The sequence below is a fragment of the Tachypleus tridentatus genome, chromosome 1 (genome assembly GCF_004210375.1).
Source record: "Tachypleus tridentatus isolate NWPU-2018 chromosome 1, ASM421037v1, whole genome shotgun sequence".
Lineage (NCBI taxonomy): Eukaryota > Metazoa > Arthropoda > Merostomata > Xiphosura > Limulidae > Tachypleus > Tachypleus tridentatus.
The window spans coordinates 154092777-154117512 of record NC_134825.1 but is presented as its reverse complement, the minus strand read 5'-3'; the positions used below and the strand labels follow the sequence as shown (position 1 = coordinate 154117512).

Here is a 24736-nt window from a genome sequence, read left to right as displayed (position 1 = left end):
TTGGCAAACGCACAAAACTATTCAGCTATCCAGTGAATATCGTGAATAGCCTAGGAGTTAGCACGGTCAGACTATGAATTCGATTGTTGATTCTTGGCTACTTGTTAAACAACGCAACACGTTCCACTCTTTAGAGTTATGGTTGTGCTACAAGAATGACGGTTAAACAACTATACAGTCAGTTAAGAATAGGCCAAGATTTAGCAGAGAATCTTATCGGCTAGTTGCACTACTTCTAATCCATCGGTTCAAAATCTGAGACAGACATACGCAAATGACACTTATGTAGTTTACATAAAATTACTAGAAAAAAAAACACCTAAGAAGACCGCGCACAGTGCTAGGCACTGCGCTTTATGGATGTTTATAAAAGTTACTCTACAGTGAAAGACAAAATAATTAATTCTAGTTTTTAGGCTGAGTTTCCTAAGGATATCACCAATCAAATTATTGTTTCATCAATAATACAGCCGACAGTAGCATCTTCTCACAAATATTTAAAAGAACCGAGAGTCACAACGGTCACATCTTATTAGTTTTATATTATTGGGTCATCTCTCCCAGTGATTAGCTTTTTGAATACGGTCTAACGAATTGGTTATTCCCTTAGAATTTCTTGCAGCGTCTGAGCAGTCCGTTGCCTTTGGATGTTTTGTTTGTTTAGAATTTCGCGCAAAGATACACAGGGACTATCTGCACTAGTCGTCCTTAATTTAGCAGTAAAGACTTTAGGGAAAGTAGCTAGTCATCACAATCCACCGCCACCTATTGAGCTATTCTTTTACCAAAGAACAGGGGGACTGACATTATAACCCCGCACAGTTGAAAGGGCAAGCATGTTTAGAAGTGAGGGGATTCAGATTGCGAGTCGAGCGCCCTAACCGCCTGACCCTTGGAATAGTTACTTGTTGTCTTTAAGGTAATATTTCTGTGACATTTTGTTTAATCAAAATCTAAATACTCTTGTGTGATCTAATTCGTCCTCGTTATTCAAAATATAAGTCATATATTTTATGTATTTTACTTAATTTATTGTTATATGTTTCATATAATGAAAAATGTAACATTTTAGATTTATTTCGCACTAGAACAACTTGTTTTCGGTATACCAAATGAAATTGTTTTTTCTTTCCGCAGAGAAATTTATAATAAATTACATGATAGGAAACTACTGTTCCTTCCAATTATCTGTTTCTCCTTCGTGTATTTTATCGCCATCTTTAAAAATATAAGGAATTTCTGTTGGTCTGTTTCATGTTTGCAAGCACTGTCTTATAAACGAAGCTACTCGACGGCACAAGCAGGTAGTAATATGCAGTTTATTTTTAGTGTGTACACATGTTCAGCCATTTTTATAAAATAATTATCACTCGAAATAGTCTGTTCTCTATCTTCATATTATTACTCATAAAAATTGTTTAGTTAACCCTTTGTTGTATTTGAAATATACTTATGTTTAGTTGATTGGGATTATAGCATGTAAATGTTATAGTTCAAACTGTATCGGTTTTCGTTTCTTGCTTCTCTAACGACGAAGTCTAGAAGTAAATTATTCATTATGTCATGACAAACAAGATTTTTTATATTTATTATAAAACGAGTTTAGGTTTCACATAAATATATTTTTCAGTTCTTTCCTGGATGGTTTATTTTGTGAATTGTTTGTGATTCTATTTATCAACTGTAGAAGTAAGGTTCCATATGCCGCTCGTCATGTTTTTTGTATTTGTTATGAATTTATTGTTTTTTTAACGGAATAATCACAGAAGGATACTCACACAGCTATAATTACTTATTTCTAAATTTTTAAGTAGCTGTAAAATAGGCTGACATTTTTGTAAACGAGTTTCTTCCAGCCAAGGTATTAAGTATGAATAACATTAGTAACTGTTTTGTGAAATAAAAAAAGCCTTTTGGAACCATGTTTTTAAACCAAATATGAAACATTTAGTATATATATATATTACTTTTATTTATATCTGTATATGAGCAGAAAGAACGTAATTGATAATTAGTTCAAATACTGCACGCAGTTCCTGGACGAACAGGTTTCATTGGCAGACTGTACATTTCAGTTATTGGATTCTGCCTTTGAACAAAAAATACTATCTGCTCTTAAAAAAATGACAGTACGAAAGGGTTCTCTATATTGTACTACTCATAATCTGGGCTTCTCTGTTATTATATCAAACATAATTACCTTGTACAGTTTCGGGATGAAGAATTAAAGTATTAGACTTTCTTTGTGCTGAAAGAATTGGTAAAAAATATATTACTTTAAAACATCTTTTAAGGAAACATATGTGAACAGTTTTCTTAAAACAATTCATGTCACAACATGTCTTGATATTCATTTACGTTTAAATATTTTTTTTTTTTCAAAATCCTAATTTTAAGTTATTTGCATTGCAAATGAAACATAATTTCTGGCTTTTTTAAAGTAAAATCTTTGTTGATACAACAATTCTTCAATGAAACACACATCTAATGTAAGAACTAAAATGTCAAAGGACTTTGAAATTTCAAGTTAGTTTATTTACCTGTTTCATTAGGTAGATATTAAGAGTGTTTTTCGCAAAATGAAACCAACAAAACACAAATAAACGGACATATTCGTCCAAACAAAACACTTTAATAAGCGTTGGTCCATATGAAATACTTGACATGAAGTGTGTGTTGATATATACTTTCAATAGGATTTCTGCTACAAGTAAATTACGTACCTATTTCTCATATTCGACTTTACGTATGTAATATCAATGCCTTAATTAACCTTAATTATTTAGTATTGCAAAGAATCTTTAATCCTCGAGGCAAACAGTATATGTTTAGTTATCACGTTAGTATGTTGAATTAGCACATGCATTGCTTTAGTGGTTTTTTTTTTTCATCTAATACCAGAGAAAAATGTGTCTATAAATTTAGTGAAAGAATAAAAATGGATAAAACAACTACGGGTGAAAGAAAGACAATGTAGCAAATAGTTCAGCCAAACGCCTACCCCTTACCGCATCTTTTGACCGTTTTCATTGTTTTCGTGTTTCATAATATTATCTCGTTCTGGCTTCGTTTCTTTGTAACTTGTATCATAGCAACATTTTGGAAATGACGTTCACGATGTTTTGTAATGTTCGGAAAATAAATATATGGTAGTTTAACTAAATAAAATCTGAAAATGTTAATACTTATATACACAGGTATTAGTGTAAATAATAAACTAACAAACTCTACTTTGAAATGTTCACATTCAGTTCATAATTTCATACGCAGTAAATGAACAATATATTAAGTTTCTCAGTAGAGTTTTGAAAGGGTTAAACACCGTATGAGTGATTTATAAATATATCCTTCACAAACATCGGGATGCCATTGGTTTGATTTTTCTACCACACTAAATGCCATTAATAGCACCTGTACACACAACAATGCGTATTTTGTAATTCAAATACATCCTGGAGTAGAACGAGTCTTTTACTTGGCACTTTGTATGTTGAAATGCTTCCATTTCAATCTCAAGTGGTGCTTGGTAGAAATGGTCTTGCTGTACAATAAACTGTAAAATATATCTTTCTATGTTTTTATTTTCATTAATTATAAGATATAGTAAGAGCTGGAAATAACAGGAGTTAACTCAGCTCAGCTGATAGTGATATAAATATTTATTGATAAAGATATACGAGAGAAAACTTGTGGCATATAATAAAAACTAAAAAAATGGACACACTGAACATTTGTTTTTACAGTGAAGCTCTTTTCTTAGTGAAGCGGGAAGAAGTCACATGCCTGAGTAACCTGAGTTTATCTTACAGAACACGACTGTCGTTCTATGAACTTGTTTCCAGTTAGAAAAGGGGTTCTTTCGAAGACAGTCGGTAGAGCATATTTGACGATAGTCTATCAGGATAGAAAACAGTGTTTTACGTAAAAGCGTATAAGTTGAATAATAGGGTATTTTGCTCTGACTACTAAATCCATCGATTTTCTATGTCAGCATCTCAGTGTTCAACTGTCGATCTCATAATGGCTGGTACTGCTGTGGATGGTTGATCACTAGGCTATTATACTTGTAGAAGGCGTTTGTAAATACAGCAGATTTTTTTGTTTCTTGATATTTTAAAACCGACGTCTGATAATAATTTTGTTCTGTGTGATTATTTCTATTGAAAGTTATTTCCCAAGCCATTTTCTTCATATTTTGAATGTCAGGTCTAGTAGTTAAACACTTAGTGTATTCAAAATCATTTATTAAAATATTAACAAGTTATTTGGCTTTTCTTAGCATCTCCAGGAACGTTAGCCAATACAAAAAAATGTATTCATGTCAAGATTACTATGACAATCAGTCACCAAGTGCTTGTACCCTCGGATTGTGTTAAGACAGTATCAAGTAGATACCTTAAAAAACGTATGATTATGCGATGTTCTGTGCATAAACACAGCAACTAAGTTCTCTTAAGTATTTAGGCTAAGTTCTCCCCGAGTTTCCTAGAAGCAATAGCCAAAGGTCCGACACTTCCAGGTTTGAACTCCTCCACTGATGGTCTAGGTGGAAGAATGATGGCGCGGCCACGAAGAGCTGATTCGTGAAGTTCCTTCTGCATCACAGCCAGTGAAACTTTGTTAGACTTGAGAAAATCCTGCATAGAAATCATCTCATCAGAATTCCTTCGCTCTCCTTCGCTATCGTAGGTTGAGTCTGGTTCGTTGATTTCCGCCGCTGTTTTAGGAGGAGCCGTTCTATTGGTTTGTTTAAGGTGTTCTGGGGTAATAGCATTTCTGCGTCCTCGAGAGATGGGAGGCCTGATTTGAGCTTTAGATTTTCTAAGGCTGGAGCAGCGACAGTCCAATTTCTTGATAACCCAGTTGAGAAACTGTTTGATAACTATAGAGATAACGTTGAAGAGACTGTACATGAAACAAGAACCACATACTATGAAGATAAAGTTTCCTAGCCGGTACCACTCCACATTGTTATAATGTGGCTGCTGGCTTGAAACGTAGTCTCCAAATCAATTGTAGCAAAAGCTACGAAACAGAAGTAAAGACTTTCGAAGTAAGTCCAGTTTTCCACAGGTGAATAAAGCGCAGAGGCACAAATGGCCAAAAATACACATCCCAAGAAAAGATATAACATAACCCAGTATACAGAAGGCTTCCATTGGTCCAAATTATCTTCATAAGAAATCTGCGAGTCTCTCCGATCTCCCCCGAACATACCTTTACGTCGTAATTCCATCTCATGGAAGTATCTGAGAATATAAGCAAGAAACGTAATAATTCTTTCCAGAAACAGGTTGAAAAAGAGAAATGCACCTGAACACCCAAGAAATCCGTAAAGAATCACCAAGATTTTCCCTTCTATCGTTTGAGGTGTAGTCATTCCAAAACCTATAAATAGCATGGATAATAATTATTGAAGATATTCACGATTTTTAAGCACATAAACATTAATTATAATAATCTATAATCACAACCACACAATTAAATAATCGATTAGATGAATATGATTAACAAAAAGTAAAAAAGTTAAAAATAAAAGGAAAACTGAGATATTATTTTTCTCATTTATTTCACTGTAACGTGAAATCTTTTACATAATATTAGATACTTTTGAAAATGTAAAATAAGGACAGTATTTTTAGATGAATACTTAACTAATGCAATTTAATTCAAAAGTCTAAACCTCAAATTCAATTAACAACAGACTAATATCACGTTTCATACAAAGTTATCATTTGGGCACTTTCGATCGGTAATGAATTTAAAACTCTGTTGCAGAATATTTGGTGCAAAATTTATGATTATTAACTATTAAAATTAATATAGAATTGTAATTAATAGTATCAAATACATCAGAAAATAAGACAGACAGATAAACAACAGCCTTTCTCTAGTTATTTTTCACATGATTAATAAATGAAATTATATACCAGAATAGCCAATATTGTTAAATGAATATTAAACAAAAGTGACATACATGACGCTAATGATAACTGTTATAAAGAGTTAGAACCTGCAATTTTAGGAAAGCTGCATCTTATTCCTCACAAAGAAAAAATTAACTTCTGGAAAAGGCTGGCTCTTGGCTTTTTTTTTAATTGCGATTAAACTTTTTTTGTAATTAACGTATTCAGCAAATACACTACAAAATATTTTCGAGAAGTATTTTAAATCAAAATTCATAAGCTAGATAACATTCTTAAGGAAATATTGTTGCATTATTAAATTATGAATGGTATTAACAGTTTTACCAAATAATTTTCAATAAATTGGTATAATATAACCTGTCAAAGACAAAAAAAAATCTGGACAAAACGCACGGGCCAACTTCATATAGAAACCTAATTACAAAGAACTAAAGTTTTAGAAATGCTATTGAAGGTATCTCTATTTCAAATATAAGATTTTTACGTGACAGAAGAAAATGATAATTATAATAAGCATATACAGATAAATATATACAAAAATACTTGCACTTGGTGAACGTTCAATCTATTTCGTCAGGTTAATGTAATGACATTTAGTTGTTACTTTGGAATAAATTTATTAAAATTGAATGATTTGGGGAATTCTATGATATCTTATCGAAAGAAAACTGTTTATAGTATCAAAGAAAACATTTAATTACTACATAATTAGTGATTGGCTTATTTTAATTAATTATATCTTCTTATCCTCTAAATGTAAATTACACGAGTTGATATTACATTTGAAAGTTATTTAATTAATTTGAACAAAATATTCAATTAGTAGAAAGAAAAATAGTCTACTTAAAAACCATTAAAATTAATAAAATCTGTGATTCATGCAAAATGAAATAAGTTAATTGAAATATACGAAAATAAACTATTAACGGTCTAGTGGTCAAATATAAATAAACATGTTTGAATAAAGAGAAAATATAATCAGTTTTTATATTTAGAAAGAAATAACAAATTCGAAATTGTAACTGGTAGGAAAGTATATTGTAAGAGCTTCAAACAAAATATCTTGGAAGTTTCTGTGTGATATCCAGAATACACACTGCTGGCCCTTCAAACAAAATATCTTGGAAGTTTCTGTGTGATATCCAGAATACACACTGCTGGCCCTTCAAACAAAATATCTTGGAAGTTTCTGTGTGATATCCAGAATACACACTGCTGGCCCTTCAAACAAAATATCTTGGAAGTTTCTGTGTGATATCCAGAATACACACTGCTGGCCCTTCAAACAAAATATCTTGGAAGTTTCTGTGTGATATCCAGAATACACACTGCTGGCCCTTCAAACAAAATATCTTGGAAGTTTCTGTGTGATATCCAGAATACACACTGCTGGCCCTTCAAACAAAATATCTTGGAAGTTTCTGTGTGATATCCAGAATACACACTGCTGGCCCTTCAAACAAAATATCTTGGAAGTTTCTGTGTGATATCCAGAATACACACTGCTGGCCCTTCAAACAAAATATCTTGGAAGTTTCTGTGTGATATCCAGAATACACACTGCTGGCCCTTCAAACAAAATATCTTGGAAGTTTCTGTGTGATATCCAGAATACACACTGCTGGCCCTTCAAACAAAATATCTTGGAAGTTTCTGTGTGATATCCAGAATACACACTGCTGGCCCTTCAAACAAAATATCTTGGAAGTTTCTGTGTGATATCCAGAATACACACTGTTGGCCAAAATCTTAAGGCCAATGAACATAAAGAAAATAATATGCATTTTGCGTTGTTAGACTCAACCACTTATTTGAGAAGAGCTTCGAAAAATGAAAATAAGAAAAGGGAAAATAAAAATAAAACTTTTTTAGCATTTAATGGGGAAAATGTAAATACTATGAAATTAGCCTAAATACTAGCTGGTCAAAAGTTTAAGATTATACTGATTTGTGTCCAAGCATTAGCGTTGTCAACATCTCCCACGGACATCTCCTGTGTTACATTGAGTAAAAACATTGCAAAGGCTAAAACGTTGACAGAGTTTGAACGTGGCAGAATTGTCGATCTGCAAAAGCAAGGTCTCTTTCAACGTGCTATCGCTTGTGAGATTGGGCGTAGTAAAACTGCTGTTGCAAATTTCTTAAAAGACCCTGAGGGATACGGAAGGAGAATTTGAAGTGGTTGGTCCAAGAAAATTTCGCCGGCGTTGAGCAGGAAGATTCGACGGGTTGTCCGGCAAGACACCAGCCGATCGTCGAACCAGATTAAGGCCCTTATGGACGCAGAATGCAGCTCAAAACAATAAGACATCTACGAAAAAGGCTTTAAAACAGTAAATATCTTCAAAGGCCACGCCTCTTTCCACACCAAGAAACAGCTCGGTTAAACTTTGCTGAGAAGCACCAAACATGGGACATAGAAAAGTGGAAGAAGGTTTTGTTCTCTGATGAGAAAAAAATTAACCTGGATGGTTCAGATGGCTTCCAACGTTACTGGCACGATAAGGATATCCCACCGGAGACATTTTCTACATGACACAATGGAGGAAGTTCCACCATGATCTGAGGTGCTTTCTCCTTTCATGGAACAATGGAGCTTCAGGTTATACAGGGTCGTCAAACAGCAGCTGGCTATTGGCATGTTGAAGGCCCTCGCTTGTGTGTAAATGACTGAATCTTTCAGTAGGACAACGCTGCAATCTAATGTGCTCGCAGAATAAAGTAATTTTTCATGACGAATAACGTGATTTTTTTGGACCATTCAGCGTGTTCGCCCGAACTGAAAATGTTTGGGGTGGAAGAAACATTAATAACTTACTAATGTATCTGGAATAAAGGATAATAACTTACTGACGTATCTAGAAGAAAGGTCATTGACGTAATGACGTAACTAGAAGAAAGGTCAATAACTTACTGAAGTATCAAGGAGAAAGGTCAACAATGTACTGATGTATCTGGGAGAAAGATCAAAGACGTACTGACTATGTAAAAGAAAGATCAATAACTTACTGACGTATCTAGAAGAAAGTTCAATATCGTACTGACGTATCTAGAAGAAACGTTAATAACTTACTGACGTATCTAGAAGAAAGGTTAATAACTTGCTGACGTACCTAGAAGAAAGGTCAGTAATGTACTGACGTATCTAGAAGAAAGGTCAATATTGTACTGACGTATCTAGAAGAAAGATCAATAACTTACTGATGTATCTGGAATAAAGGTTAATAACTTACTGATGTATCTAGAAGAAAGGTTAATAACTTACTGACGTATCTGGAATAAAGGTCAATAACTTACTGATGTATCTAGAAGAAAGGCCAACCTTTCAAAAGCGCTTGGGTTATGGGTTTTTTATCATATTGTATGAAAAATTATTGAACCTACGTGTTTTTCTGACATCGTGAAAGTATATATTAGTTTGTTCCTGTTTAAACCATTTAATTAGGGTATTTTAGTGTTTTTGTTTAGTTTGTCTAATTAAGGCGTTGTTTAGTTTGTTCCTGTTTAGACCATTTAATAAGGTAATTTAGTGTTTTTGTTTAGTTCGTCTGATTAAGGCGTTGTTTAGTTTGTTCCTGTTTAGACCATTTGATTAGGGTATTTTAGTTTTTATGTTTAGTTCGTCTGATTAAGGCGTTGTTTAGTTTGTTCCTGTTTAGACCATTTGATTAGGGTATTTTAGTTTTTTGTTTAGTTCGTCTAATTAAGGCATTGTTTAGTTTGTTCCTGTTTAAACCATTTGATTAGGGTGTATTTTAGTTTTTTTGTTTAGTTCGTCTGATTAAGGCGTTTTTTAGTTTGTTCCTGTTTAGTCCATTTGATTAGGGTATATTTTAGTTTTTATGTTTAGTTCGTCTAATTAAGGCGTTGTTTAGTTTGTTCTTGTTTAAACCATTTGATTAGGGTGTGGTTTAGTTTTTTTGTTTAGTTCGTCTGATTAAGGCATTGTTTAGTTTGTTCCTGTTTAGACCATTTGATTAGGGTATATTTTAGTTTTTTGTTTAGTTCGTCTGATTAAGGCGTTTTTTAGTTTGTTCCTGTTTAGTCCGTTTGATTAGGGTGTATTTTAGTTTTTATGTTTAGTTCGTTTAATTAAGGCGTTTTTTAGTTTGTTCCTGTTTAGACCATTTAATTAGGGTGTATTTTAGTGTTTTTGTTTAGTTCGTCTGATTAAGGCGTTGTTTAGTTTGTTCCTGTTTAGACCATTTGATTAGGGTATATTTTAGTTTTTTTGTTTAGTTCGTCTGATTAAGGCGTTTTTTAGTTTGCTCCTGTTTAGTCCATTTGATTAGGGTGTATTTTAGTTTTTATGTTTAGTTCGTCTAATTAAGGCGTTGTTTAGTTTGTTCCTGTTTAGACCATTTGATTAGGGTATTTTAGTTTTTTTGTTTAGCTCGTCTGATTAAGGCTTTGTTAGTTTGTTCCTGTTTGGACCATTTGATTAGGGTGTATTTTAGTTTTTTTTTTTTGTTTAGTTCGTCTGATTAAGGCGTTGTTTAGTTTGTTCCTGTTTAGACCATTTGATTAGGGTATTTTAGTTTTTTTGTTTAGCTCGTCTGATTAAGGCTTTGTTAGTTTGTTCCTGTTTGGACCATTTGATTAGGGTGTATTTTAGTTTTTTTGTTTAGTTTGTTTGATTAAGGCATTGTTTAGTTTGTTCCTGTTTAGTCCATTTGATTAGGGTGTATTTTAGTTTTTTCTGATTAGAATATATTTTAGTTTGTTCTTGTTTAGTTCATCTGCTTTATTTCAGTTATGTTTTATATTCGTTACGATTAGTTTTATTCTGCCTGGGGTTTTACCGTTCTGTTTAGTTCATTACATGTTTTCCCATTACACTTATTTAATTCAGTTTCCTTTCAGATTTTGTAAACAGTTATATTTTATTATTTTATCTCTTCCTGTGTTTTGTTTCTGTATAAAGTGTTAAGTTTGTGCTAACACGCATAAATTTTAGTTTTGTGTTGAGTTTAAATTCAGTTATGCTACATCAGTTTATGACTTTATTGAATTGTACCTGATTTAATGTTGGCATTCTTATTGTTTTTGCTTCGATTTTTATACGTGTTCATTTAATTCGTTCTCTTTATTTTTAAACCTAGTGGTTTGTTGACGTAGCTTTATTTATTTAAACTTCTACATTTGTCTAGTTAAGTTTACTTAATTTATTTATTGAATTTTATTACAAATTAGGTATTTTTGTTTTACTATTTGTGTCTTAGGGTAAAAACCCAAAGCGACGAACGTTTATGTTTAACGTAAAAAGTTGATCATTTAACGATTAATTTTAAGGTTGTGATCTAGAAATATGTTGTGATGGATTGTTATAGTTTAAACGGTTGCTAATTTTATCAGATATGTTATTCTAAATTTTTGTGCATATATTTTGGACTGTTATTTAGTAACATCCTTATAAACAGGATGTGAATGTTTGAAGTTATTCGCAATGACGGCCGTGCTACTCACTACTGAGACCTCTTGTTAGACATTTCTTACCTTGTTTAGGACTTCTTTTTTGGCATGGTCTTAATCTCTTGACCAGCTATTATTTAGGCTAATTTCATTATGTTCGCATTTTCCCTATTAAATGCTAAAAAAGGTTTCTATTTTCCCTTTCCTTATTTTCATCTTTCGAAGCTTTACTCAAATAAGTGGTTGAGTCTAACAACGCAAAATGCATATTTTTCTTTATGTTCATTGGCCTTAAGATTTTAGCCAGCAGTGTATATAATTTTGAAATAGCTTTTGTGCAACAAAAATCAGCCATTTATAAATAGTTAATGAAATGATTTATTTCAATACGAATATGTTTTAAATAGAAATATCTTTTTAACTTTTTCTTTAGTTGATGAAATTTTAGAATTATCATTATCAAATGGTTAAAATTAGAAAAATATAATCACTATTTTCATTAATAAAGTTTAGTAAACAATTTGGCTTAAACATAAATACGTATAGGAATACAACTATGTAAGTTATTCTTGAAACGTCTTTACATATTTGGGTATAAAATCCTCAACATGTCTTTATTACACTAATATTTCCAGTTATAAGCCAAAAATTAATTAATGAAAGCCTATACTAGAAAAGTCAATATAGTAATTTGATTCTTACTTTAGGTCTTATACAACAAAAATAAATTTTGGGAGGCATTTCTACCACGTACATTTTTATCAGTTACCAGAAAGCTTAATAGCAACCAAAATTATTTGATTTGGAATAACAATCCACACATTATGTATACGTTCTTTCTATTAAAACTGTCACAAAACACTAAGATTTATGTTCAAATCTTTCACTATGTCTATTGAAATTACAACAGAAGAATATCCTCACCACACACACATTGGTTCAGCAGTAAGTCTGGAGGCTCAAACTGCTAAAATCGAGATAGCCCATTGTGTATCTTTATGCTTAACAACAGACTAACAGAAAATCCATATAAAAAGAAAAGAAGAGGGAATCCTCACTAGCTGCGACATTTGAAGTTCTTTTAAGCAGAATAAGAGTAAATTAATACGTGATACCTTTGTTTCTCATTTAATTAGTTGTATTTTTGTGCTCCAGCAGTACAAATTGTATATTCGATTTAATTTTGTTACTTATCAGAATCTCTGCCAACCTACCCTAAAACTGAAATTCTTTGAGGCAGGATTTAAGTTAATTAAGCTATGGAATATTGAACGTGGTGATATACACCAATGGAAAGCGTTTGGCCTCTTGAGAGGGGGAGGTCTCATAGATTATTTTACTCTAATTCTGTCTACAATACTTTCAAGTGCCTTGGCTATTCAGGATTCCTCATTGTTTTTATTGGCAATTGCCTATTTGCATATCTGTTTGGGAAAACAGATGTGTAAAATTTAAGTTTTAAGTTTTACATCTCCATAAACTTGAGAATCAGCAGTTACTTTCAAAATTTTTAAGCTAAAAAAGAAGAACATTTTGTGTCAGAAATGTAATAGAATACAAATCATTAAGAAGGAATGAAATTAATTTAGATATTTTATATAGATTTCAAATAATGGAGTATATAATTGGAATGGAAGTGTTTATCAACCAGACAAAATTACAGGTGAGTAAAATAAAGAATGCTACCAGAAGTGTTGAATGTGGTTGAAAAACATGACTCAAGGTTAAGTGTGGTTGAAGAACATGACCAAGAAGTTGAATGTGGTTGAAGAACATGACCGAAAGGTTGAATGGTAGTTAAAGGAACGTGACTGAAAGGTTGATAAGTGTGAACAAAATGTTTGCTTATGGTTGAATAACAGAAGTTTATAAAGATATAGTGGGTGCAAAGAATATCATTTTAAAGGTTGAGATTAAAACTTAAAAGGTACAGACAACAAGATATCTGTATCAGAGCTCATGAGAAGCAGTTAATATTAGGCTTCCAACTGGAATCTGAACTGGGAATGAGTCACTTACCGTAAGTACAAGTTCAACATGAGATACTTTAACTTTTACATTCTATAAGTAAACAAAATTTACATTTAACTCTCATTATAGAAGTAAAATTATCTTAAACACCAGATGAAAAACTAAGTACTTATCCAAAGCAACACTATTGTTTGCACTATTGAAACATATCGCACTACATCATCTATATAAATAATACGCTTGCGTTTGTCTGATCGAGAAATTTGCGAGAAATGTTTAGCTAACAAAAAACAAAAAACCACACAAACAGATATAGTAGTTCTGAATCCGGTTTCTGTTTAATTAAACTTTTTAATGCAACGAGAATGTTAAACAATGACACAATATCATTTTCAACAGGTGACGACTGTGTTTGACTGGCTTCGACTTCAACTTTTTTGTTCTTTTATTTACAAAGTATTTCACACAACACTTAATCCGCATGCAATTTCCTTTAAAACTGTATATTACACTGAATATTTTTTTTTTTTTTTTGGTTTTGAGAACTTATTTAGGCCTAAAATATGCGTGTGCAGTTCGTTAAAAACCGTGTGATTGTAACTTTGTGATCATGCACTCAGAAGTTTTTACATATTCAGCAAAATTTTCCTTGATCGCAATTTACATTTATTTTACTTTGAAATAATCCAGCTTCCGTTTCTTTCAAAGTATGCTATACACATCTTTTATCTACTTTTATTCTGTTTTTTAGTTTCTTTGTTTCAAATGGTTAAACAGTGTCATACACTAAGTCCACACAACTGTTTTATACTCGTCAGACAAACAAACGGACATAGGCGTAACGTTATTAAATAAAGCCATACGTCACATAAACAAAAACGTATGTGACGTATGACTTTATTTAATAACGTTACGCCTATGTCCGTTTGTTTGTCTGACGAGATATAATATTTTTATACAGAGCAGGACTTATCCTTATCGATCTAAACAGACGATGTCTACAACAAAGCGGAACATAAATGCCGGATGTAAAAATTATAGAATAATCGAGCGAAAGACATTAAAACTACCGTAAATGTTCTGCGGATCGCGGCTAGTTCATAAATACAACTCGTCTTTAACACCAAGTGATTCACAAAAAAACATTCTTATCTTACATACTCATAGATAATTCAGCCGATTATACTGACAAAGTAGCGTGATAAGCATATTAAAAGTTATTTGAAAATTTTAAATGAATAAGTGAAATAAACTTACACAAACGACACTCCAAAATAACAACAACTATGCAACCTGCTCTTTTTAATGGAGTAGAAATGAGAAGGTGCCTTGTGTTATCTTCATGAACTTGGTATACATGTATAATTCATTTTCCGTTCTTCCACCCCAAATGCCTCAGAGACCAGGAACTGACACGTGATAAGCTTATGGATGTTCTCAAAGTAAAGAGTTCAATAAATGTTGTTGAACTATCAATAGAGCTTGAAATGATTAAAGTTACTAATAACAAAGTAAATTCAGTACTGTTGAAAAAATTACAAAAAACAACAACTGACGTATATTACAAAGGTAAAAATGATAAACATCACACTATCAAGTCACACCGTGACTATAAAATCCCATGGTTTTTTCTCGACAATTACTTAGCATCTACGACTGAGGTCTCAGAAAAAGTGGAATCACTGAGATAAGAGAGATGTCGTGTTATATGAATGGCAAGTGTACCGTTAAGATCAAGATAAGTAAGATAAGATGAAGTTTTACAATATTTGTATGTGTAAGAAATGAAAATGCATGCTTTAAAGAGAAAGTTTAAAACATTAAGCTAACATACCTAGCATCCTTCCTCATATTTTAAGGTAAATATTAATGAATTTTTCTTTTAGCGAGAAGAAAACCTTACTGTTAGTAATACTAAAATGGTAGGATGATGCAGTTAGACGTGGTTAATACACGAGTCTGCAATGGTTTTAAAATCTCAAAAGTTTTACATATTTTACAGTATTTTCTGTCAGCTGTATCCGAAAATCGTATCCATTTTTCTTTATCATGTATATATTTTTTACAAGACGTCATATGGACTTTTACATAAATGAATTACTTTCATTGAAATTGGGTTACACTCTTTTTATGCTTAAAAGTTTGACAACCACTGACTATAGATTTCTCTAGACCAATCGCGACGTGAGAGTCTTATTGATCGTTCTAGAAGCCAAACATAATAACAATAGAAAATGTTTATCGTAATAAAGGAAATAATAATTTGATCAACGTAAGAGTTTTTCTTCCCTCGATTTATAAGAACTCCTTACGAAATATTATTTTCAAATTCTGCGTAGCTGAATTGTGGAAAATGTGTTGTTAAAATCAAAACAACCTTTATGAAGTTTAAATTCACAGCCTGTTTTATCTTTATACCTATCCAATAGTGGGGGATATTATTGTTAATAATAACAACTAGAATAAAGAAATCTGCTAATAACCATATCGTTTATCTAGTTATAAAAATAAACTTACAAGAGAATCAAGAAAGAAGCCCCCCAGTGACATAGTGATATGTCTGCGGACTTACAACCCTTGAAACCTCTACCTCTTTGTGCTTAATTACAAATAAACAAGCCAAGAAAGATGATTAGAAAAAATATGCATTTTTAAACAGAGAAAACTTTGGAAATACATTATAAAACACATTGATAAATTTATACAAAATATTATAAAGACTGGTCAATACCAACTATTATAAATATTTTTTTACGTCGGCCAGTTTTGTGTATTTTTATATAATGTTAGATTGCACGTTACTAATAAATATTCCTGAATGTGTGTGTATTTCTCATAATAAAGTCACATCTGGCTATCCGTTGTGTCCATCGAGAGGATTCGAGCCCCTAATTCTAGCATTATAAATTCGAAAATTTACCGCTGTCTCACCGGGAGACAAATATAGTTGAACTGTTGTAAAAGTGCACTATTATGATTGCGACTTGGTTACTGCTAAGCACAAAAGCTACCCACTAGGCTATCTCTGCCCACCAGAAGTATCACAAATTTATTTTTAATGTTGGAACCCACAGACCTGCCGTTGAGCCACTAGGAACATTTTGAGTGTTATGAAACAAATCGAAGAGAGAAATACTTTGACATTTTGAAAACATTGTATCGTGCACGAAATGCGAATTTGTAATTATTTATATTACAATTTACAGTGAAAGTTGAAAGAAACGCCTGAGGATGCTTTTACTGATGTGATAGCGAACAGGTTATCGCTTTCATTTGTTTACTTAGGTTTATGGAAAAATACGTTTTCCATCATTTCTCCTCTACTCATGACAAGTAATATAATGACGAAGGAACGGTGCCAGACAGGGTTACTTTAAAGTAGCTCTAAACTAATTATCTAAGTGGCTAGACACGTGAATAACACATGCTGATATCTGAGTGATCCGTCAACTGTAAAGGTCTGTGAAAACAGTAGAAAGAGACCACGGCAGAGAAACCTTGATCACATAACACAGGGTTCTCAGACCTCGTGATTCGAGCAGATGAAAGTGTAACAGTGTAACGTCAAGCACGTTCAACTTGTCAGTGCTATCTGATAGAAATGCAAGTGGAAGAACAAGCGAAGTGATAAAAACTGTTATACGTTTACGTTCAGACCTTTCTTATTAACAAATCAGCACTGCCATGAACTCAGACAAGGTTCATAAACCAACACTTTCAATCAAATCATCGAGTTCATTTTATTGGTATTATTATATTCATATTTCGTGATTTACTAGAAAATGTAAAGGAATGACTAAAGAGCACAATAGTCACATATATTAAGAAAAACGACAAGTTTATGTTAAAAAATGAATTGAATTTTAAATAAAGTTTATAAAGTTATTATTTTGCTAAATATCTAAAAAATAGATTTATTTAAACCTTATCACACGAATTATTGTCAGCTAGAAACCGTCGATAAAACTTTGCAACTCAGAGTAAAAGTGACGTCACAACAAAGGTTAACGATTTTTCTTATTACTGTCAGTCTGGTCCATAATCAGGGACTGATAAGTCCATGGTACAAACAGTAAATCAGCGGTAAGCATAAAGGCTCATTACGCTCATAACCGGATTTCGATACCCGCATAGGCTTTGCGCGTAACAACAGTAAACAAACTCTTTGAACAAATGTTTGTATGGAGCAACTTCGCACGCATTTCATTATATGTCTAATCAAACACAATAAAAATTCTTAAACAAAGGAGTCAAAATATTGATTGGGTGTTTTGTTAAATTTCAATAACAAAAATCAAAGTTGCATACTTTCGCTGGCAAATTATTCACCCTGTGGAGATTTGAATAATTACACTTTTATTTATTTTCTGGGAAGAAATTAGACAAAGACAGTCCTATAAATTTTCTGCTCAAGTTTCTTTTTGTCTCTAGAGTGCTGGTGCAATTGTAGTAGTTAATGCCTTTGTCCAACAGTAAGCCTGACATAAGGGTATTAGGATTTTGAAATTATGTATCAAACAAGGTAGCTTGACGATATTAGTAAGTGCAGTACTTTAATATTCAAAACTGTGATCATAATATTTTATTGTTTAACGTAAGTGGTTTCCTCACACGATTATATTGTTTTTTTTTTCAGTTTTATCTCTATTCACAATGTTTAATATATTACGTATTTCTCTGCAACGAAACATTTATATTTATAACATCATTTATAACTATGCTGTCTGATTTAGACTAAAGTAATAGTTCTATGAGTTAAAAGGAATAACTCAGTTATTAAGAGATTAACCCTAAAATATCACAACAATGTTTGAGTCTATTTGTGATATTGAATTGTTTGATACTTATTTCAACAATATACCGAAACGTTGTCGTCTAACACTTGTGTTTCTACAACAGTTTCCGTACATTCAATTGAAACTCAGTGTCTTAATTCAATAGTTTATCTACTGAGTTACACACAGCTTTTCCATCTTTTCCTATCTATCTGCCTACCCATCTCCAAATAATTGGGTGTTTCGATAAATAACTCGAGGGAGCAAGTCGGCACTTGCTATAAATTATTGACGATATATTTAAGTAAAAATCATTCAGCAAAATGTATTTTTATTTGTCTATCTTCAAATCTTCTTGTCGCTTCAAAAATTGGAATTTTTTAGACATAATTATATATTCAAAGTGGGTCTTTGTGATAAAGAAATTCAGTGGTTAGGACGTACATGTGGTTAGAGTTTGTTTACTGAGAAATGCATTGTAATTTTTATCGGTTTTCGGGGAAATACACTGACTAAACAAAACGGATCGTCATAATTTTTTTTTTAATAACTGCTTATTTAACGAAAAACTTGAGTAAAACACAGCGTTTAAAAATATATAGTATTGTAGTTGTCCGTCTTATAGAAGAAACAGAACTAGGATTCTCACTATTTTTCTAACTACAATTTTATTTCGCACAATTGGAAATGCTATAAAAAGAATTTGAACAGAATAAAGAAAATTGCTTTTTTCTCGTGTGGTATGTATGCTTGTCACAAACTTTAAAGCTGCTTTAAATATGTATATCTTTAGTTTGTTTTTTTTAATTTTTAGTATGTTTGTTGCAGAGGATTACACTAATCCTGCTTAGGGTTTGTAAGTTTATGCAATAATCATTTCCTTTCTTATGTAATAGGCTTTTATGCAAAAAAGACTTAAATGTTGCAAGTAGAAGCCTAGTTTTGATTAATTAGAAAAGATAGTTACTATTGCAATAATGCTAAGTTTAGGTATGTTTTTGTTGCCATTGAAGTTTTATAAGGAGCGTGTAAGCTTTTAGAAATCAGTTAGCTCTAACTAAAGAGCTGCACCCAGACTGAGATGGCACAGATCTTGGAAGTTTAACAGTAGATTGTGGTGTAAATAGCAGGCCTCAGGAGACCAAGCCAGAATTGCTGAAGGATTAATGGTGCAGTAAATGAAAGATATCTGTAGAATGTAGCCCTCAAAACCTGCTCCAGCAGGATTAGGGGCTGCATGAACAAGTTTTAGCAAGCCACTGTAGAGCGCGTATCCAGTCAACATGAACAGGCTCCACGAGGCTAGACTTAGGTCCAGGATATCAATTAAAGCTCTTGTACTAACCCCAAGGAACCGAACGGCATTTGCCCAGAAACACGTCATCTTGGCTTTGAGCAACTGACTCGGGCACTGTCCACATATGAAAACATTTTCTGTGCATCTTCAACTGATCGACACGTGAGGGTCTGGAAACCTAAATAAAAGCAATATTCAGCATCTAGCATTGTTTTTCATGATTCCTTTAGGAGTAGCTTAATCATAGACTGTGTTGGAAGTTACTTGTAGAGTCGTAATATGGGATGATGACTAGACGGTCCCTGACAGAAAGGCGCTATCGGGATGAGATTCCTCTGACTGCTGTTCGCCTTTTAGTTAGTGCTGCCAGGGATTAAACGGTGTATCACCAGGATTCACCCACCACTAGCATCACGCATCAATGTTTCAATATGAAGGAATAGAGATACTAGACCGGTCTCCCAACTTAATTAACATAAATGTGATTGAGGATGCGTGGGACTTGCTAGCGAGAACTTTTAGAGACAGACAACCAGCTACTACAACTGTCCAAGAGCTCAGAGCTACCCTCTTCCAAAAATGGACAATGCTTTAACAGTAAATTATTCTAAGTTTCATCTATAGTATGGGGAACAGATACAAGGAAATAATAAATAATAGACAAGGACTCAGCTGCTACTAAAACTCAGTTTATTAAGTTTTGTTTTTATTAAAGATTTTTATGCAGCCAAATATTGTCTTTTTCATTAATTTCGCTTTTTGTTACTTGAAAAATGAATTTTTTACTTGCTTGCATTATTTACCTGTGATATTTGTAACTAAGATTTCGTCCATATTGACGCCTCTCTGTATTTTAATCTTTAATTTCTGTGAGTAGTGAGTGCACACACATATGTGTGTCTGTGTCTGTATATTAGACGTTTGTGAACCAAGTAAAAAAATATTTGCTCTGGAAATCTGTTTGAGTAGGACCTGTGAGAATATAAGTATGATGACATTTGGAAGCAGCAAAGCCATTGGCCTCGGTTATAAGCGTTTTTCTGGAGATGATGACGCGTTACGAAAAATACGAATTTTGTACTCAAACTAAAGAAACTAGTCACAACTAAATATATTCAATTTTGCTCAAAAGGTTGTAAATGTTTCAAAACGAGTAACCTACCAACATTGCTTTAACACTACTTTGAAAACTGTTAGTGCTCAGTTTTTGACAAATATTAAGTTAAGAATCAATAGTTCCTTACGTTTACTGTAGAAAATTGAGAGCCACTCAGTTTTAGTTACCGTCAGAGTTGTGATACCAAGGAAAGTGTAACTGGAAATCATACCTTACGTCATTGTACTACCTGGTATTAGTGCGCTAGCTCCCTCTATTTCAAATAAGCTGAACCAAGAAACCCGAGATGAAATAAGATAAAACTTACAATACCAAATATTTTTAATATACAACATATATAATAAGCGTTGTTTTTGCTTGCATTTTCTTAAAACTTCTCACATTGAACTAACCACCGGCTTTCAACGGTTGATATTTTTCAAGACCAGTCTTGAACTTATTTACTCTATACAATAACTAACCACCAGCTTTCAACGGTTGATATTTTTCAAGACTAGTCTTGAACTTATTTACTCTATACAATAACTAACCACCAGCTTTCAACGGTTGATATTTTTCAAGACCAGTCTTGAACTAATTTACTCTATACAATAACTAATTACAGGTTTCTAGGGTTCATAATTTGTCAAGACCTGTATTTAATTAATCGATTCCTAGCATTGAAATAAGCGCCATATTTCTACGCTTTGTATTTTGTCAAGATCAGATCTTAGCTGACTGACTTCTAACATTGAAATAAATACCAAACTTCTACAGCTTATATTTTGTCATGACTCATAATTAACTAATTGACTACTAATATTGAACTAAATTCCATTTTTCTATTATTGTTATTTTTTTTCAACCTTCTGACTTCAAACTGCTTGCTTTTTCCGTCTAAGTTTATTCACCGACTCACATATACACATGTTTGAGTTGCCGTCGTCAGATGAGGGAAAAACACGTTTTTTTGTTCACAAGACAAGCATACCAATATTTATATGTTTGGCTGAAGATGGCAACCACCTGTGTCAGTGCTGCTGTTCGTATTTCAGAAAGGACAGTATACGTTATATAAACACACGAAAGTGAAATTCAATAGTAAAAATAAATAAATAAAAGTTTAAAGCTATACATTTACTTTTCTTAGCCTTTAAGTATCATTTTATGACTATGTAACATTAGATCATATCATTTTATTAATTTAAAAATATAATTATGTACCTGTAGTCTGTCTTTTAACCTACTTCTGGTAATATAATGAAGTTAAGTTTAATACAAATAAGATGAGAGAGATTTCTTAACATATTCCCGAGTATGTTTGAAACTCTATTACTTTACTAATTGTAAGATTAAACTGACACGTAAAATTAGGCATTAGATATGGTTTCTCTTAAAGAAAGAAATTGTCCTAAATGCTTTATCAAATTAAGACCTTAAACTCCATAAGAATAGTTTTCTTTCTTAATACTTATAAAAGTTTATTCTGTATTTTATGTTGTCGTCTAGCAGCCAGGAAGAACATATAACACAAAAAATAATCTTAGCCTATCTCTAAAAAAATATCTTTCGTCTGAACCAATGAATCAGTTGATTGTTTCAAACATAGGATCTCACCTATGTATTTAATATATATTACATCTTACCTATGTATTTAATATGTATTACATCTCACCTATGTATTTAATATATATTACATCTTACCTATGTATTTAATATGTATTACATCTCACCTATGTATTTAATATGTATTTTATCTCACCTATGTATTTAATATATATTACATCTCACCTATGTATTTAATATAAATTACACTTCACCTATGTATTTAATATAAATTACATTTCACCTATGTATTTAATATATATTACATCTCACCTATGTATTTAATATAAATTACATTTCACCTATGTATTTAATATGTATTACATCTCACCTATGTATTTAATATAAATTACATTTCACCTATGTATTTAATATATATTACATCTCACCTATATATTTAATATAAATTACACTTCACCTATGTATTTAATATAAATTACATTTCACCTATGTATTTAATATAAATTACATTTCACCTATGTATTTAATATAAATTACATTTCACCCATGTATTTAATATAAATTACATTTCACCTATGTATTTTAATATGTATTACATTTCACCTATGTATTTAATATAAATTACATTTCACCTATGTATTTTTTATATATTACATTTCACCTATGTATTTAATATAAATTACATTTCACCTATGTATTTTAATATATAAATTACATTTCACCTATGTATTTAATATAAATTACATTTCACCTATGTATTTAATATATATTACATCTCACCTATGTATTTAATATAAATTACATTTCACCTATGTATTTAATATAAATTACACTTCACCTATGTATTTAATATAAATTACATTTCACTATGTATTTAATATAAATTACATTTCACCCATGTATTTAATATAAATTACATTTCACCTATGTATTTAATATTTATTTCATATGTAATATTACATTTCACCTATGTATTTAATATAAATTACATTTCACCTATGTATTTAATATAAATTACATTTCACCTATGTATTTAATATAAATTACATTTCACCTATGTATTTAATATAAATTACATTTCACCTATGTATTAATATATATATTACATTCACCTATGTATTTAATATAAATTACATTTCACCTATGTATTTAATATATAATTACACTTCACCTATGTATTTAATATAAATTACATTTCACCTATGTATTTAATATATATTACATTTCACCTATGTATTTAATATAAATTACATTTCACCTATATTATTTAATATGTATTACATTTCACCTATGTATTTAATATAAATTACATTTCACCTATGTATTTAATATAAATTACACTTCACCTATGTATTTAATATAAATTACATTTCACCTAATATGTATGTATTTAATATAAATTACATTTCACCTATGTATTTAATATAAATTACATTTCACCTATGTATTTAATATATATTACATTTCACCTATGTGTTTATTATATATTACATTTCACCTATGTATTTAATATATATTACATTTCACCTATGTATTTAATATAAATTACATTTTCACCTATGTATTTAATATAAATTACATTTCACCTATGTATTTAATATAAATTACATTTCACCTATGTATTTAATATATAAATTACATTTCACCTATGTATTTAATATATTACATGTATTTAATATTTACATTTCCTATGTATTTAATATAAATTTTCACCTATGTATTTAATATGTATTTAATATAAATTACATTTCACCTATGTATTTAATATAAGTTACATTTCACCTATGTATTTATTTATATATTACATGTGTATGTATTTAATATAAATTACATTTCACCTATGTATTTAATATATATTACATTTCACCTATGTATTTAATATAAATTACATTTCACCTATGTATTTATATATATTACATTTCACCTATGTATTTAATATAAATTACATTTCACCTATGTATTTAATATATGTATTACATTTCACCTATGTATTTAATATAAATTACATTTCACCTATGTATTTAATATATATTACATCTCACCTATGTATTTAATATAAATTACATTTCACCTATATTATTTAATATGTATTACATTTCACCTATGTATTTAATATAAATTACATTTCACCTATGTATTTAATATATATTACATCTCACCTATATATTTATATATAAATTACTATGTATTTTTCACCTATGTATTTAATATAAATTACATTTCACCTATGTATTTAATATAAATTACATTTCACCTATGTATTTAATATATATTACATCTCACCTATGTATTTAATATAAATTACATTTCACCTATGTATTTAATATAAATTACATTTCACCTATGTATTTAATTATAAATTACATTTCACCTATTACATTATTTATTACACTTCACCTATATACATTTATTACATTTCACCTATGTATTTAATATAAATTACATTTCACCTAATATGTATTTTATATATATTACATTTCACCTATGTATTTAATATAAATTACTACTTCACCTATGTATTTAATATAAATTACATTTCACCTATGTATTTAATATAAATTACATTTCACCTATGTATTTAATTATATATTACATTTCACCTATGTATTTAATTATAAATTACACTTCACCTATGTATTTAATATAAATTACATTTCACCTATGTATTTAATATATAATTACATTTCACCTA

The 24736-nt window shown here is 30.9% G+C and overlaps 1 protein-coding gene across 1 annotated transcript in view; it reads right to left on the bottom strand.

The window, feature by feature from the left end:
* Positions 1 to 4432: 4432 nt before the first annotated feature.
* The window catches only part of LOC143255946 (potassium channel subfamily K member 13-like), an 81820-nt gene continuing 61516 nt past the window's right edge, over positions 4433 to 24736 (bottom strand). Inside the window, 2 exon segments of the mRNA XM_076512452.1 lie at positions 4433 to 5011; positions 5014 to 5388. Of these exon segments, the coding sequence (XP_076368567.1) occupies positions 4461 to 5011; positions 5014 to 5388 (926 nt within the window). The 3' untranslated portion in view covers positions 4433 to 4460.